Source organism: Anser brachyrhynchus, assembly GCF_964034855.1.
Source record: "Anser brachyrhynchus genome assembly, chromosome: 6".
Lineage (NCBI taxonomy): Eukaryota > Metazoa > Chordata > Aves > Anseriformes > Anatidae > Anser > Anser brachyrhynchus.
Window position 1 is genome coordinate 37,257,919 of NC_137700.1, and position 19,258 is coordinate 37,277,176.

The 19,258-nt window shown below is 36.5% G+C and overlaps 1 protein-coding gene and 1 long non-coding RNA gene across 15 annotated transcripts in view; one reads left to right on the top strand and one right to left on the bottom strand.

Annotated features, from left to right (window-relative positions):
- ATRNL1 (attractin like 1) overlaps window positions 1–19,258 on the top strand; it is a 519,237-nt gene that overhangs the window by 481,459 nt on the left and 18,520 nt on the right. For 12 of the 14 annotated variants that reach the window (XM_080597609.1, XM_080597608.1, XM_080597595.1 and 9 more), the window contains one exon: window positions 10,081–10,426. The exons of 1 other annotated variant lie outside the window; for it this stretch is intronic. In XM_080597609.1, coding sequence (XP_080453735.1) covers window positions 10,081–10,262 — 182 coding nt within the window. In that variant the 3' untranslated portion in view covers window positions 10,263–10,426. Of the gene's footprint in view, window positions 1–9,632; window positions 9,743–10,080; window positions 10,427–19,258 lie in introns of those variants that run through there. One more of the 14 variants, XM_080597604.1, reaches the window with a different exon arrangement.
- Window positions 5,903–10,445, bottom strand: LOC308197344. The gene is made up of 3 exons (XR_013952832.1): window positions 10,338–10,445; window positions 9,688–9,825; window positions 5,903–7,820 (listed from the first exon to the last, which is right to left on the bottom strand). It is a non-coding gene; the product is annotated as an uncharacterized lncRNA (long non-coding RNA).

Genomic DNA, 19,258 nt, shown 5'->3' on the forward strand with positions numbered 1-19,258 from the left:
CAACAGATGCAAGGAATGCTGAACACCCATTCCCCATTCTCTGATCACTTATTAGATCCTTTACAAAATGTATAAACAGGGAAATGCTAACAAACTTAATCTGGAGTCCCTGTCTAATTTCTATGCAAAGCCTATAGCTGCCATTCATCCATCAAACTGGTAACTTATGCAAAGACAACAAATTTCTAGAAGGATCAATCAACATAAACTATTTCAGCCCGTAAACTGTCATGTACAGAACACTCCTGGAAGCAGTTGTCTAGCTCTTCACACCCATAAATCTTGCAAACACTTAAAAAGTTGTAATCTGTCCTATCAGTCTTCAGATATCTGTATTAATCCAGGAAGAACACTTATGGCACCTACTTTGCAAAATGTAAACAGGGCACTTGTAAAAGGAGACACTCTTTAAACTAAACTGCTTGAATACTCACTTGTGAATTTACAAGATTATGAAAACGTATTATGCAATCACAAACTTTAGATTGTACCTTGAAAGCAATTTCCCCAGAAATCCCTTTCTTGGGTTTCAAACAACACTTCTGCCTCCCCCATATCTACTGATCTTAGCAGCAGAAATAAATTTCTCATGAATCAGCAAGCCCTGCACAGATTCAGATATTGTGATGGCAACAAATGCTACGCAAAAAATTCTGTATCATCGTATTCTACAGATTCTATGTTTTTATATCCTCAAATGTACCAAATGCATCTTTTTCTAGAGATATATATAGGTGCAACTGAAGAACCACAGTGCAACAGAGTGAACTAGCAATCTGTTAAAGACAGAAACTCCCAGCTACAAGTAAAAGAATATATTTGTAGAACAAAATATGTATTTTGTGCAGCATACCAGGGTTAAAACACAACAATTTTACAACATTCGAGTTTTCAGTCCTGAATTATGCTAATGTGAGCCTTTCTAAAGGAAAAAAAGAAGCGCTCTCATCAAATCAGTGCTTCCACTGAGTGAAAAACATTTAGCCACCTGAATATTACTGAATATTATGAAATTAGTTCCTAAGCTTATCTTCTAAAGATGTTTTATGGGTATAATTTAATATTTTTTTCACCTATTTCAAGTGTTCTGGTAGAAGTTGATCTCCCTTCAACCATGTCTCTTATAATTGACTCAGGGAAGGAACACAATTATCACTGGAGAAAAAATGTATTTATTTGCACATTCACCAATAGTACAAAGATAGCACAAATGAAAGCTTGGCATGCACACTGTTAATAAAATAAATATTTATGTTTTAAAAGATGAATTCTAATAAAAATATTTATTTCTGGTTGAACAGGGAAACCTGTCTGGACAGACGTATGTGCTAAAATGTCATACAATGAGAAAAATAATTATCTTTCTCAGTAGTAAGGTATGCTGCTTTGCCCACCTTTATATCTATAGATACTTCTCCAGATCTTTTTTCTGTATGAGGAGTTGTATGTAGTGATACCAGTTCTACTGAAACAATTAAGTTTTTTAGCTTTTTGAATTAAAAATATATAGATCAATAAATAAATGTCCTAAGGATCTTCACAGGACAGTTTATGTAAATGTTCAAATTAACTGGCATGTTTATTCTTAGTGTTTGTTCCATGCTTTATCTGCATCCATTTTGCACAGTACCTGTGCTGCTTTCTTTAAAAGCCCCACCTTCAAATCAGTAGCTCTAAGCATTCTCCAAAGCATAAGAGAAGAGAATGGAATATTGATTTCTCAAGAAATCATACATTAGAGAGTGAAACAGCCTTAAAAAGGTGGGGGAAGGTGCCTCATTGGCAATGCTTCTTGAAATGCATTCTGATCTTCTTTGCTTTTGGATGCCACTTGTACCACAAATCTACTACTCTATAATTGGAAAGCTGTTCTGTCAGTTCTTGAAAAGGAAATGTTCTTTTTGTTCAAAACATTTTCAGCGTTTCAGGCCAAACAAATTATGTAGAGGAATAGATCTCTGTTTAAAGAAATAGCAGCAGACTACTCATTATTGCATCTGGAAACTAACATATTCTTTGTTTTGAATGCAAGGCTATGAAATATGCACATTTTATGACCTGAACAGTCACAAATTACAGAGTTGGCTGATTTTGTCTCCATAGTTATATGTCTTTCTTGTAAACTCTGAGTTGCTGTAATACCATTTTGCCTGTCCCAGACTGGTAAGGTTGAAATGGAAAAAAGTGAACCTGATTGAAGTTGCAGGTCTACTTCTAGTTGGTTTCATTCTAGATACAGTTGAAACCAATCTTATTTTCTATTAGTTGAAAAGAAAAAAAGCATCCAATCTTATATACACTGAGTCTACAAAGACAGATATACTACAGTTCAATTTCCTGGATCTCTTCCTGACTAAATGAGATGGCATTGTTAGACAAGGCTGTAAAATTAAATACCCCATTTGTAAGCTGAAATGCCAACGCGGACTCAACTTCGTTACAGTAGACGGCTTCTTTAACTGTGATGTTGCACATGGGTGTAGTAATAAGATAAAAAGTAGTAACATTTATTTTTCAAATTGAGTGTGATCATTTTATTGAGGGAGAAAAAAAAAAAAAAGTAGTTGGGAAGGGACTTCTGATACTGTCCTGCACTTACAAAATATCTTTCAGGATAATGTGTTCTCCTTATGAACAAAACCAGAAGCAGAAATAGGATATGAAGTCAAGCTTAACAATACATACTGCTCTTTCATGAGCAACTTTAATTATTCATTGTCTGCATATAGAGTGGTGTGTTGACATCACAGCACTAAATATTCTGACTTCTCCCAGACTTTTAGGGCAATTCAAGGTATGATTATGGAAAGTAACATTCAAGTGATTGAGTAAGTTATGACATATTTCTCAGAAATGACAGGAAAATGATTACTTCCAGAGGAGGTAAATGTTGCTACAAGTAAGCATCCACATACACAGAGGAAAATTAATTCACTATGGTTTTGTTTGTTGAACTGGTTATTTTTATCATTTTCATGGAAAAGAGAAGAATCTTACAATATTATTTGGTATTAGTAAGTTAGCTATTCTTTCCACATATTCAATTTTCTTGTACATGTACCTGCGTATGCATTTTCTGGACGAGAGGATAGAAAGTATGGCTCTGTAAGTTAAAGGACTTTTTTTTTTTTCTTTTTACATGAGAAGAATAACATACGAGTTACAAAGTTTTAAGTCTTGTTAAGCAAATGCTTTAGAAATTATTTCCATAGCATAGTGCTGTTCCTTCTATGCATTTTGCTAAAAATGACAGATAACCTGCCCTATGTTAGAAATGTTGAGACTTTAAAAGATTTAATGTATTTTTTAAGTGTGTGCATGTACATGTTCACAGATTAAAAAATATGATAAAATTTCATTATTCTGAATCATAACACTTGAGAACCCTCTCTTCAGAAGGCTCAAATCTGAAGAAGAGTTCTTGTTTAAAAAAGTCAGGGTGGTTTTCTGACTTTATCAATTGGTCAATATTATCTCTCCACAGAAATCCTACCTTAATGTCATTCAATGATGTATCACTGTGGTGCATCATTAAATATTGACTCCAAATAAGTGGAAAGAGGTACCTCAGTAGTTCTTTGAACTTTGCTGCTCTGAACTAGCTGTTTGAATTGCTTCAAATAGTGCAAATAACAGGCTTAACTGACTGCTTGTATTTATTTATGCCTGTATTCATTTAATTCTGATTCCTTAGATCCTAAGCAGGAGTTTGTTTTCTAATGCTGTTAGGGACTTCAGTGAATATAGAGCATTAGTAACTATACGTAAGGTTGTATTTATCTGCAGCTAGTTATTTGAAGTAACTAACGTTTATGTGCAACTGTTGTTCACATGGATGCCCGTTTTATCATGTTTATAAACTTGTTTGCGAAGTGCTTGTGTGGTTATATATGAAATATTTATCGAGAGGAACTTAGGGCTAGCTGCTAAGTTTCCCAGCACATTGGAATGTAAGACTTTTGCAGAAAAATATTATTACTTTCAAGGCAATTCTAACACTTCTGTTGTTTCCAGCAGACTTTTAAATTTGGTTACGAAAAAAAAGAAATACAAAGCAAAAACTGAACTAAAAAAGTGCCATTTCTTTGTTCCCTTAATGCAGTCCAGTTTAGTGGAATCATAAACTGCAAAACACCACAGTTTTCTGTCTGTTAGCTGCATTTCACAGGAAAAATTGGCAGCAGGCCGAAATAATAACTGAACTCAAACAATTTTAAAGATTCAGGTTCACACTGCTGCCAGAGCAGCTGTAGCAGCACAGGCTGTGCTGTGAAGTATTGGAGCTGCTGGAGCAGGGGGGAGGAAGGAGCAGGCACAGTCAAGGTTCTCCCCTCTCTAGACCTGCCACGGAGCTGTGTCATTTTGCCCCATCTGGAGGGTCACAGAAAAGATAATTTTCACCCATGGGGTTACTGTTGACAAGGAATGCCTTTGGTCCTGAACGTAAAGCTGAAGAGTTGTGTGGGGCAGGTGATAGGTCCAGCAGTGAGTGCTGGAGCTTTGGGGAGAGTATTGCAGTTAAACTAGCAAACTTTTAAACTTTTTCCTTTAAAACAAACAAACACCAAAAGCCAGAAAAAAAAATGATTTAAAAGTTGTTTTTTAAAGGGGATCATTGAGGATGGAAAGCCAAATTCCTGAAAGTAACGGTTTCCCAGATTTGGCTGTGCAATCACGATTCTGTTTCCTGCGGTGGTATGCTGTGATACAGCCTTCAATAACACAATATTGTTCCACGGTTCTGCAGAACAACTGCAACATCCATTGCGTAGGGTGGACATAAGAAAGGTCAAAATCATGTTTGCACAAACAGCTGTTTGTGTGCTGTTTGTGTGCTTGATACCGCTGACATATGTTGTAGGGTATTCCTGTGAGCGTGGATGCTCTAGGACACACACATACTTACTGGGGGTAGTAGGAAGAGTGCGTACATGCGCACATGCACCTGTAATTGAGGAAATGAGTATTTTTATTGTAGAACAAAAAGAACTATCAATTTCTCAGAAGAAGGATACTGTAGAGACAGCTTAAACATTTTAGTGTTGTAGATGTATGATTTTAAGCCCTGGGTAAAAGCAGACTGAATATGTCATAGAGATGATTTGTCTTTGGATGATAGCAGCATCTCTCGTAAAGCACTCAATCTATGGAATGATATTAGTAGTGAATGTGGAGAATGCTCTTTTCCAGTAGCTTGAGGTGTACTTATATGAAGCTAGCTGGTGAGTGACATGGTAAATAAAATCCGGGGGAAAAATGATATACAGTTAAAGATGTACTTCAGTGACAGGCAATGCAGCAGCAAAGGCAAACAAAAATAAAGCCCTGCAGTAGATACATGAAAATAAGAAGAAACAAATGTCTTTGTGAACCAATGGTCCCTTGAATATTTTATCTATTACCCCAATTAGACTAGAAAAATCAATTTCACAGAAGAAAAAAAAAATCTAGTTCATCTTTTACTACATTTTGTGTATTCCTCTCAGTATCCACATTTATGAAATAGATGTTAGGAACAGAATTGTTTCATTTGGAGAAAAAATATGATGTATAAATGAACTATGTGTAGGTCTGTGTTGGTATGGTGTTATTTTACCATCTAGATTGTTTAAACCATGTTTTGTCATATCCTTCTGACACTAATTCTAGTGCCAGAATCCCATTACTCCCATAGTGGATCTCCTTTCCTGACAGTAGATTTCTCAGCAAATGAAAAATCTTTCAGTTATTTCTCTCTAATTATGTGTGTCTCTAAATACTTAATTATCATTGGGAACAAATTGCATGTTACAAAAACAGTATTATGGAGAACTGTTAATCTGTTAAGATGCTGCCTTTGAGTTTTGAGCAGTAGCTACAGCTGTTAAAACAGAATTTTTGCCACCTGGACATATTATTATAGCTCTTTTCTTTTTTTTTTTTTTTTTTTTTTTGATTCAGAAACAACCGATAAGAAGCCAGAGTACCGGATTTACCTTCCTTAAGTGTTCTGAATGTCATATATAAAATGTGCCTGTATGACCTTCATAATCTACTCTTTCCCATGCTTTAAACTATTTTGACGTTCTTGGAATGAGAACCTGTGGGAACAGTAAATCTTAAAATATTGAATTTTATTTCAGGTTTGTTTGTTTTGTCAGTAGCTTGATTTGCATTGCCCACATACGTGTGGCAACACAGAATAACATAGTAGATTCATAGTAGCTTTCTTGCCAAATACAACCTGCATAGAAATTACACACTTCTGTGGGTTACGTGATAATTGTGCTTAGAATGCTTAAATACAATTAATATGTAATCTGCACTTTGGTTAGTAAAGAGAAATTCCCAAGTACTTATGCCATGGTTATTTCAGCATGCACTGCACAGTTGTGGTTTTCTTTTTGGTCAAAGTAGTGCAGGCTCCTGAGCATCCTCAGTTCCTATTACAGTCTGTTGGTGCTGAGTATCTCTGGACCCTCTTGTGTGAGGTCCCAAATCCCTGAGGATTAAAGAATAATTTAGCTTTGATGCCTGCATGCAAGTAATGCCATGGCTTGTTATGACATCATCAAATATTCTGAGCTCAAGGATATTTCTGATCACTGGAGGGATAAAATTTATTCATAGTAAAACCACCTTTTAGGGCAGAACTTTTGGGTATCCTTATATTCTCTTCTATCATATCAATTCTTCAAACTACAAGATTTTAAAGAAGTCATGTACAAGCAAGAGTGATTTCAATATTAGAGGTAAACCCAGCTGTACACCCATTGTTTACTTGTATTGATCTGCTAATATGAAACCTAAAAAAAAAGTAGACTGGTAATAAGTTGAGAGTTCAGATCTAATTAGCAGTCGTCATGCTGCCACCTATTCTGTGTAATCAAATTGGCAGAATACTGACAATATGAAACAGAGGTGCTTGAAGAAATCTAGGTTAGTGAGACCCATTAATAATCGGATCTCACAGGAATAGAACTAGAATTTATTCCCTATTTTACTTTCATGAAAAAGTTAATTAAACTAATCAGCACTTTAAGAATCACAAGAGAAATCCTGTCCCAAATTCTGCTCATTTGTATACAGGCAGCCTTGAAGATGGGAATAAGTTTATAATCATGCCTCATCCCTTGCCAGAACCTCTAGGCGACTTGTAAGGATAACTGCAAGTGTTGTGAACTCCCCCAGTCGTGTCAGTAAGTCCCAATGGACCCGGATTCTGCATCCATGGAGTTTGGGAGATGTTATGGAAATCATCATTTGCATTATCCAGAGACGCACATGTGGGGTTTTGTGTCTCTGCTCTTCTGAGATCTGCTCACAGTGGCTTCTTAATGTTCCCCCCACGCTCTGTAGAGATCTGAGTTGATGACAATGCATATTTCATGTACCGTTGTGAGGAGCTAGGCAGAAGGACCTCAGGGGCTAGGCTTGGAGTCCAGCCTGGCTAGGAGTGGATAGAAAACAAAGCATGAGCTAGTGAGTTAAGCAGCTGAGAGGACAAAATTACAGCCAAGACCTAGAAGGACGGGAAAAAGAGTATAGTTTAAAACTGCCACGGGAGTTAGCTTGAGTTAAAAGCTCCACACTTTGCAGCTGAAGAGCACTGCTGTTCTTCCATCTCTTCTGTGGATGAGGTATGGCCCAAGGCATGGTAACACACACCAGAAAGCAGCAATGTTTTGAGTCACTGAAACTGAGTGAACATCTCCTTACATCAAGGTTAGCTTCAAAGGATTTGGTTTCTAACTCCTGATTTTTCTGATAAAGTAGAAATGTGGAGAATCTGAGGTTGCTTACTTCAGAAAAGCCAAAACACAGGAAGCTGATCCCAATACCTAAAAAGCATAAAACAATAACTTGACAAGTCTTGCTCTTAGGTTACACTATTTAGCTAAAAACTACAGTTGTGAGCTAGATGGAGAAGCAAGAGGAACATGAAGGCCGTTTATCAGCGATGACCAAATGGCCCAGTATTGCTGTGTAATTTAGTTTTGGTGGAATTTGATTCCTCCATGTTGTGGTGTCTGTGAGGCAGTGTCACTCCAGCTGGGTTATTTGGGAGAAGGCTTGTTTGTTTGTATTATTTTAGTGCTGAGAAGCCCTAACGATGGGTTAAGCCTGCACTGTTTTAGGCACTAAATGAACTCAGTACAGAAAGGCACTTCCTCTGCCATAGAGCTTATAATTTAAGTATGAAACAAGAGACAACAGATGGGGCTAGACAGACGGGGGAGCATAAGGAAGCAATGTGACAGTACTGGTCAGCCAAAAAGTCAGTGTTCAAAGGAGAGCAGCAGGCCAGCTATGAGTTTTCTATAAGCAACATATCAAAGATGGGATTTGAAAGAGATAATTAAGTCAGCTCTGCAAATAACTAGAGGGAACTCCTTCTAAGTTTGAGGCAGCTTGATGGAGAAGGGCTTTGGAAGTAAAGCCAGACACCACATTTTTTAGAGCACAAAACCAGGAAACCAGTAGAAGGCACACAGACAGTGGCAATATCACTAAAATTTCAAAAATAAGTACTTTTTTTTTTTTTTTCCCCCAGCAGCAGCATTCTGGCTAGATAGGAGTGAGCTAAAGCTGCATGCCTCTGCTCTACTTTGTCCTAAATGTGGAGCCATCCTCCAAAGAATGGTCCTTCTTCTCATTCTCATTGAAGGATTTCACCATCATCATAACACCACTTGGCCCTGGACAGTTTGATGAGATTCACTTTTGAAACTATGAAACCCTTTGGCCAAGGAGGTTACAAATATTTCTGTACTCCAGAATTCAAAGACTATTGGAACAATAAACTGGAATTCTTTTTTTTTTTTTTTTCCTCACCAAAAAAAGTGGGAAAATAATCACAAGAGCACGTTTGATCATGCTGGACAGTTGGTAAACAACTTGACAGCAATTTTGTCATATGGTTGTGTTAGCTATTATTTTATATGCCAGAGGTATTTGGTAAATTACAATTTCTGTTTACAAATGAGCTTTGGAAAATAATACATGGCATTTTAAAGAGCCATGATCCATATATGCAAACCAATAAGTGCAAGATAACTGCATACAGCTAGATGGCATTAGCTGAGATAAAGGAGCCTTTACTCTGACATCTCTCACTTTCATGTTCCTATATCCCATTGCTATATTAATAGAGTTCTCTGTATTTAAAATGGCAATTGCTTGCAAAAATATATGATAATCTTTATGTTTGCTTTCAATTGTTGTACATGGTTTATAGGGAAAATAAGAGCACTGAATATCTCTTAACAAAATGAAATCCCTCCATATGGCACCCTTCTCCCATTAAGATGTATAATATGAACCCAAAAAGTATCTTTTAAAATAGTGTTATAGCTGAAATGGGATTTTAGTCTAGCTTAATTTGTGAATTGCCTGAAGCAAGAACTGTCTTTAATGCTGTCTGTAGAAGGCTGCTCTCACAGCTGTTCTTAACCAGTTCTATATCAAAGTAACCAGGAGCTCTCACATACATTCTTCCAGAAGTTAGGTTTCTAATCTAATCTAATCTAATCTAATCTAATCTAAGTTTCCTTGATAGTCAACCTAAAGAACAAAGCACTTGGAGTGGACATTTTGTCCTATTCTATTACATGTGCTCAAAATAAAATAGTCTTTTAAATCTCACTCTTCAGGTGGCCCTGCTCCTCTGAGGTCTAGCAGCAGTTTAGATGATCACAGTCTACTCACCTCAGTCCGGCTGCTGAAGCTGCATGAGCATAAAAACAACCTTTGAAACTGAGCTGGATTGTCTTTCATTTCAGACTGTCAAATGCAGTTAGCAGCCATCTCTTCGCCCAGAAAGTAAGGGAAGAATTTAAGGAGAGCCTGCGCAGCGCCCAGGGTAGAATAGTTTATATTAGTTAACCTGAATATTATAAAGCCAAAAGGATGGTCAGGCTTAGTAGCAACTACTACTTTTAATTGGAAATCAACTTGAGAATCTCTAATGTTTGAGATAGTGTAAGAACGATGTCATATATTGATAGCCATGTAAATAATTAGCAATATCATATGCTATGACTCCTATATAATGAAGAGACTTTACTTAAGAGAGCCCTCCCTATGTTTTTGCATTGCCAGACTGTTCTCCTATCAGCCTCTTCATTCCAGCCCTGAGGTCCTCACCTGTCTGCACACTGAGAGCACTCTTCTGTGCCCAGGATCACTGCTGGCACCTTACTGTGGCAGAATCTATTACACTACAAACATCTGATCTGTTGAATGTGAATTGGGAACTTGCAAGAGTGTTTCATCAGCTGTAGCATACGTAATTCTCAGAGCTGTTTACCAATTGCAGACACATTTGACTGAGCACAGGGGCCATGATTCTGTCTTACCTGCTCCCATCCTTCACCTGTTTTATGACTTTCTCTGTTAAATGTTGTGGTAGCCCTGATGTTTTCAAGGACTTTTATGGAGTTCTCATAGCCTGTAAAATAAGCCTTTTTGATAAATCATATTTTTAAAAGTGCTGCTCCAAGTGGTTTGACATTTTTTTTCAAAAATAAGATAAAAGTTTACTTGCTTGGAAGTGATGTCTCTAAGAAGTATGCACTTTATATTTTATTCAGTTTGATAGCTTGTGTTATGATACATTTGATAGATCCTGAAAGACACTGTCAGTTTTAAAGATATAGCCAATAAACTTTTGTTAGTGATGAAAATGTGCCCCATAATGATCAGAAGCTTTTGTCTATGCAAAGAGATTATGTCAACCTTATGACTATTTTTTTCAAATGTTTATGTTGTACAGTTTTGACTAGTGTTCCATAATATATTGCAGAAAAGGAACTGGGAAAGAGGTATCTTACCTTGTTTGGAATATAGAGTATACTAAGTAACTAAAGAGTTATAGTTCCAAGAAATAAAATAGCAAGGTATTTTGCATGCATATCATCGACGGAGACATGCACACAGAGTAGGTAGAAGCTCCTCAGAAAGATTCAATTTCATGTTTCTAATCACTGCAGTAATTGCAATTGAAGTGGGAGGTAACAAGACTTAAAGGTGAATTGTTAATTAAACCAAAAACAAAAAAAAACTTGGTTCACTTTCTTTAACATCTTTTATCTAGCATCTCCATATTAAGTCTATGAATTAAAACACAATGCATTCCTTAAATTAAATAAAAGAGGTAATGTCATTATTTTGGAAATTGGGAAAGTGAATAGTACTCTTGCAAAGATGCCTGAAGATAAATGACTTCAGGTGAGGCTTATTTTGCCACCTGTTGCTTTCAGTGACTTCACATTCAGGCAGCCATGGAAGTTGCTTGGTTACAGAAAAGTTGCCTGTATTTCCATGCAAAAACAGAGATTTATTACTTACCTCAAGGAATCCAGGTTAAAATCTAAATCACAGTCTCTCCTTGAGACACAGTGAATGTATAGCAGATCTGGAAATATGAATAGTCTCCTAACTCCTAATCCTGTACTTTAAGTCCCCTGTAGACTCAATATCCAGTGGAAAGGGAAATGAGTGAATGTGAAAAAAAGGCAGGAAAAGGAGCAGACAGGAGTGCAGGTCAGCTCAAGAAACAGACCTTAGCGCAAGCTCTCAGTAAATGACATAGCTGTGAAAAATGCAGCTGTCCAAAAGGACTGTGAATCTATTTTCATTTATTTGCCTGCCACAAGATAGAAGGAAATCTCTTTGTTTAGAAGTGTGTTGGTAGAGAGGTTCTTTTGTTTGTTTGTTTTTGTTTTTTAAGATGACATCATGCTGTAACTGTTACTACTGGTTTTCTATTACAATATGAGAATGTCAGCACTTTCCCTTGATGCTTAAAGAAAAGAAAACAAAACAAAACCTTCAGCTGACTTCTGATACTTGACAAATGATAGAAAAAAAAAGTTAAAAACTGAAATAAACAAACAAACAAAATAATTCTCCAGCTGAAGAGCAGGAATTCTGTGAAATGATAACCCTAAAAGAAAACAGGTAAAAGACTAACTCCCTTCCACCTCTTCTTGGACATGTGGTATCTCTTCTTATCATAGTTTGTTCTGAAAATTTCAGAAATAAGCTCATATATATAAAAAAATCAAATACCTGGATAGTACAAGTAACACTAATTAGGACTCAGTGGTTTGCTAGATAGGTCAAGAGAACCAGAACCCCAGCTAGCAAACTTGGGATTAACCCATTGCCTGTAGTAGAGACCATCCATTAATACTAGCTGAGGATATGACCCATATCTTTTCTGAAGGCTTAAACATTAGCTTTTGTAATTAAATGTGTTGTAGACACTTTTTTTCCCCCCCCTCATACTGGAACAAATTTCAAGGGCAGTGTGGAAATTCTGTGAGCTGAAAATATGAATTAATCATTAGTTCTGTTTAAAATAACATTCCTCACAAAAAAAAAAAAAAAAAAAAGCTCATTGAGATAATTTTTTCAGCTAGAAAAAAAAAAATTGAAATGCAATTACCAGCCGGTAAAGTTTAAACAGATACATCAGTTCTTGGCGTCCTTCAAATAGTTTGATTGGTGGATTACAAGGCCAACAAGAAAGTATTGTGCATGTACTAAGGTGCAGTACAAGTGAGAATGTGGTCTAGAGATAAGAGACTACTTAAAATCCTGCCAAGCAATTCCTCTATTTTTGCTCTATTTACAGTAACCAATTCAGCAGTCAGAGCACAGAAAGATTTTTCTTTGTCTTGTGAAGGAACGATCATTCTGTAATTTCATAAATGTAATAGTGTGATTTTTAGTGAAGGAGGAACCTACTCACTGGTGTTTGTTGAGCCTTCGCAAGCAGTGGGAATACAAGAGGTTGTTACTGCAGCTGTTTCACAGAATTATATGAAGTAGTTGTTTACAGGCATATTTTTAAACGGAGAAGAGATTTGAGTTCTTTATAACTGTAAAAATGTTTGCAATTCTGCCAGAGCATTTCTACACGTGCAATGTCTCTCTAATGTCTCCTTTTTACATTCATGCCTTATCAAAAATATCTCCTTTTTCCCTCCTCTTCCTACCAAATGTCATCAGACATTTGCTATGACTGTGTCTACTTAACAGTAAACACAATACCAGGTATGAGATATTTGGCTGGGGATATCATTAAAATTACCTTTAAAAGTCATTCTATTGAAGAAATTTTCCCTGCTACAGTATTTGAGTTTTAACACCTTTTATTAAGTGTCTAACCCCAAAAGGAAACTTTCAGACCGTCCCACTGAAAAGTTGCTGCCGTGTAGATAAGAATTATTGCACTTATTCTTTCTTGAGACAGTGGACAATGTACCATGGCAAATTTATGCTCCGCCACAGTGTGCAGACAAGCAGCATCTCATTTTGGTTTGGAAATGAGCCATCTATGAATCTGTGAGTTTAAGGCAGGCAGTCATGGGAACATTATCCTTTGTGAGGACTTCTGCTTAGATAATTCCCTGCTAGAAGACCACATCAGTTCAGTTGCTCTACAACAGGGGGGACCTCAGAGCCCTCAGCAGGCAGACGACATTTCTGAACAACTAAAAGTTTGCTCTTGTTATCACTGCCCCAGTATTAAGGTTTCTTCTAGGCAACAGATGAAGTTCTGTTTGCATTTAGATATCTCTGTTAGCAATATACTGTGGTAGTATACTATTACACGTACAGAGATCACCGCTTTTCCTCCTCTTTTGTTCCAAAGTCATTATGCAGTGATTTATACTTCTAGTTTATTTACATTTTGAAATAAAATGGGCGAAACATTACACATGAAATTATCTTAGTGCTAAAAGCTGAAGTGTTTATAGTTGGTAAACGGAAGTATACTGTGTAATTAAAACAATTATTTCATCAAAAGCTGCTTTTTAAAATTGTTTTGCAATTAGTGCCATTGAAATAGTTCTATTATTTTACATGCATTTAATTTCTGGTTTTGTCTCATTTTTCATAACAGGCAAAACAATTTAACTTCTATAATTATAGTTTAAACAATTAGGGGTATGCATGATCAGATTAAAAGTCTAAAATAAACCTTCCCATACTGGTACCAAAGCACAGGAGAATATACTGTGGTAGATAACTCTGTTTAAGGTTAAAAACATATGGATATGCTCACAATATTTTCCTGCTTCAAAGATATTGTATAACCGTATATTCCCAGAGAGTTGGAAAAAGAATTTCCAGCTCCTGATATATACCTTACAATTGCTTACTGGTTAACACAATAGTATTTTATATGCTGCAGTAGTAGTGAATTCCTTGTTATGGGTATGTTTATAATACTGGTTTCCCTTCTGTCAGAATTTATAAAAACCTTTATTCCTTGTTGTGTATCTCTGGTCTAGACACTGGCCAAGGTATTAGCCTTGGTTTGTGAAAGAGATTTGCAAAGAAGAAAGCTTTTGTGTGCACAATCCCATCAAGGCTGACGGAAAATTGGTTTGAAGTGAACGCCTGCTATACTTGAGGGTCATTCTACAATTCTAACGTTCAGTGTCCTGAAAGCTGTGTGCAAATCACATCTTTCCACAAATATCTTTGTGGAAGACAACTGGAGGAAAGGTTAAAAAAATGTATAAGTCATGGATCTACTAGAAATGTTGTTAGATGCTTCCACAAAAGGCCAGACACTTCCCCTGTTGACAGGATGGGTCTCTGTAAGGTCCTGACACCTGTGAAAAAGTTGGATGTTTCCACTGGGAATATTTCTTAAATCGAGAGGAATAAAGTCTAACATAGGAAAATCTTTCAGTGCTGGAATCATAGAATCATAGCATGGTTTGGGTCAGAAGGGACCTTAAAGACCATCGTGTTCTAGTTCCACCCCCCACCATAGGCAGGGATACCTCCCACTAGATCAGGATGCCCAAAGCCCCACCCAGTGTGGCCTCCAACAGTTCCATGTCCTTGTTATGTTGGTGGACCCAGCGCTGAATGCAGTACTCCAGGAGGGGTCTCACGAGAGCAGAGTAGAGACTCCACTATAGTCTCTGCCCACTTACCTTCCCCTTTTTGATTTGACAGGAAGTTGTTATTCTTGCAAAGCAATTCCCCTCAAAGATTCCTTTTTAAGAGGAGGAAATGGAGTTCATCTGCTAATGGCTCTGAGTGCAGTATTGAGGTTCACTCTATCATGTGCCTTCAAGGGAGGGCAAGGGACAATCTATTAGAGACCGGTCTAGACAGTGGAGGACCATGCACCAAAGTCTGCTGATCCTTTTATGCTGAGGACAGGAGAATAACAAAGAGAATACCTTGTGCAACCATTGACTGAAAAATTTCAAAATGTAATTAAAGGACATTTGTAATGCAGAAAATGTCTAAACCAATTTAATTGTGACAGCAAGAATCCCAAATTTCTACTATATATTACTATATATTCACTGTCTGGTTCCTGTTTGTACACTTCTGGCATTGAGTACAGGGTTTTTTTTTGGCAGAAGATCACTGGATAAGGTATCTCTGAATGGCTGCAGTTCAATTTCTCCCCACCTCCCCCACCCTTACCTCCTGTTTTTTTCCCTCTTAAATAGGAATTACAACTGATTTTTTTATATCGTTTGATTCACATAAGGTTCTATACATAGTGCCCAAAACGTAGCAAGACCTTTCTGTAGGCAATATATTTCTGCTTCCTTTTGACTTGTCTGTTCTTTATACTTAAATTTTACCCTTCGGGTTTGTTCCGATTAAGGAACAAGGTTCATCAGGCCTAATAACATCAAGCTTGTAGCACATCAGTAGGAATATTAGAAAATGTACATGCAGCATGAACACACAACTGAGTTTCTTCAAAGTTTTGGTGAGTGAAGTGCAAGTAGATCGTGATCTGATAATATTAGATGTTTACAGCTTAATTTCAGATGGGATTTATGTTGATATTTTATAGACTGACAAACCCAAACATATAGATAGCTTGATGATTTCAATTTTGTTTTTCTCCTCTAGAGGCCTATTTCATGTTTTTGCTTTCATTTGCTAGAGATAATTTATTTACTAGGCAGTGTAGAAATCCATATTTTCAGATAATTTGTTTCATCCTGAAATTATTGAAATATATTTTCAGACTTCTTCAGTTTGTGATGTTGACAGAAAAAATCATTAGCAAATTATTAGTGAAATATGTTTGGAATAATTATATATATTATTGACTTTTAGCCAGGCACTTTGACTTTCTTGTAATTGTTCCCATCTATGTATATTTTTTCCCAGTCCTTTACTGCCATGGTTCTTCTGCTGGTGATCTTCTTCCAAGTCTCTTGGCCTTTCAGTGTTTCTGTTTGATTCCATATTTCCAGAGTTTAAGATGTGAATGATTTGGCTTACCTACTCTGATAATGTGTTTATCAAAGTTTCGTTAGTTTCACCTCATTTAGCTTTCCTGAATTTGGGCACAACACCTGGATGATAAATCTTTTTTGCTGGAAGAGTAAAGGAGTCTTTTTATCACACGATCTTTCCTTCCTTAGAACTTCCAAAATGTAATCAAATGATTTCCCTTTACCTGACCACTGGCTTGGAAAACCTTTCTGAAGCCACTGCTTTCTTTCAGAGAATGTCCCACATTATGGCTTCTAGACAAGTAACTTGATATTTGGCTGTAGGGGCAAAGCATCAACAAGAAAAAATAAAAATTAAAAATTAAATATGCCTCATTTAAAAAACAGTGTTGTTTTTTTTTTCTGTGAATGCCATCTTCACCACTGTTGACTGTTCTGTTGTGTCTACTTCTGCCATCCCTACATTTTACCATAATTGTATCATAAATGACAATACAGAAGAACGTGGGAACTGCTAAGGATACATCATAAATACTTTGTTTAATAGCATTTCCTGGTGACAGCTATTTTTGCAGATATTTATGTCTTTTAATGTTTCCTGCTTTAACCTCTTATATAGCAGTTTCACATAATCTGTGCACACTATTTTAGATATGTTACTAATTTAATCACTCGTGTTTCTTTCGTAAAGCTCTTGACAAAGGACAATTTAGCCCACTTTCAATCTTGATTCCTCTTTGGACATGCCTCCCTCCACTTATTTTTCAAATTTGATGTGGTACCTTCCAGGCTCAGATATCAGCTAGGTGCCTAAAGGCCAAGGGGATGAGTTTGAGACCTTTGTCCCCATTACAAAGACCCAATCTATCTTGACCTGATCTCTCTAATTTAACAGTCTGTTCCCACATACGTAATGTGCCTCTCGCAATCTTTATTTCTTAATGGTCTCTCTCTCTTTCACACTTCCCATCTCTGCAATTTCTCTTGTTTTAGAATATTCCCAGCTTGCCCTATGCTCACACCATTGTGCCTTTCTTCCCTGAACTATTAGCTTCATCTATCCTAATACTTTATCCTTCCTGCTATGCCCATTTGGGATAAAGCATATTCTTCCAGTGTTTTTAAAGCACTGTACACATTGATATATCTGTATATATTTTCACAATTACTTCTTTGCAATTTCAAATAATACTGTGTCTAATTCTCTTATTGTGCAATTCAGTTTCCCCAAGATTCTTATTTCTATTTACCGAGTGCTGTAGAGCAATGTGTTGGTCAGAAAGCTTTGTACTATAATTGAGTAACAAATTATTGTTTTTTCTTACATGTTCAGTGAACTGATTTTGCAGATCTTTCAGCTCAATTCATTATGATCAAATGAAGAAGCATTTGTTTCAATAAGATTTTAATCTGTATGACTATCTTTTGCATCAGTGACTTTTCATTGTTAATTGCTTTCTTGTCCTCCATTAAGGTGTTCTTGTAACTGTTTCATCTAAACTAAGCTCCATCTACACATACAATTTTAAAAGAGCCTTTTCTACTTGTAATATAACCGTTGTTGCCTTATTAATCCAGCAGTATGATTTATTTTTTTTTGGGGGGGGGGGGGGGAGGGGATTTTTCTCCCTCGATGCTGACAAAAGCTGTATAGAATCACTTCTCTAAGAATTTTAGAGATGCTCCAATTTCCTCCCAGATACATCAGAATACAGTATATAATTTTATTATTTTATAGCATTAATTAAAAACACCAGGACAACTCATCTGTGCTGCATACCTGCAAGTGAATTACCAGTAATATTAATGATTGAAAAGGATATGCACTGAATGGAGCACACCCTGAAAATCTCACAGACACCCTACTGAAAATGATTTGATTATACCTTTTGAACCTGCGGCTACTTTAAGCCCCATAAATGGCATGGCAAGCAAGGACTTCAACAATTTTAAATATGCCCCCAATTTTACATGTTGAAATAATCAAATCAGTGGGTGAATAGAAGGGGCACTATCCCTTTTCAAAAATCAATCAGTTGTGAATTTATTATTTTAACACAGCTGACAGAGAACATAGAGAAGGAATTCAGTAATGAGAAGCATTTGGGGGTTTTGACAGGCCTTGGCTGAAATGAAGTCCTTTGAGACCAGTGTTTGGAGGCAGAGGTGAAAGTAGAAATTGGTTTACCTGAAGATCTCTGTATACGGAAACTAAATTTTCAAGGGAGACTGCCTGCCAGTGTCAAGGCTTATCTTTTGACACATCCAGCCAGAAATCTATCAAAATCTGGAAACTTCTTGACTTTTCATTGTAACTTCTGTATGTGTGATTTTCTACACAAAGCTTGTGTGGTTACGGACAGTTTCTCAGAATTTTTGTGCTAATGTTGTAACTGGTCAAAACTACAAATAGTTTTTATGTAGGTATTCTATGCTCAACTCTAAGCATAAACTATTTTTAAAATAACTCATGCTGATATTAAAATTGACTATACAAGTCATTGGATTCTGCAACTTATGCATTTATTAGTTTTCACAATAATTTAGTCCATTTATCTGAAAAAACAACAACAACAACAACAAACCTTTGATTAATGAGATCTGATTGCTCCTTAGAGCTATGCAGTATTTATATCGACAATTTTAAATGTAAAATAATATTTTTTACTCGTGTTAGAAATGCAAGGCTAATGTAGATAGCCATGAGTGAGGTAGATTGTGTTCTTTCTTGTATCTCATTAGTATAGCTCTTCACAAAGGTCTGCTCAATAGCAGCTGTGTAACAGGATGTCAGAAACATAATCTGAGGCCTCCAAACTATACGGTGTAACTGAGAGTTGATAGTGATTTGCAGAACTTTTATGGCCTAGTAAGTTATTGCCTAAGGGAAAAACCTAGCTAAATTTTCATAGTCAGCCCATGGGTTAAGGAGGTCTGAGCACGTTTCTTTGAGCATATAAATTTAAGCACAGTGGAAGGTTGTTTAGATTGTAAACTTTTTGGTGCAGCTCATGTATTACACCCAAAACAGTGGGACC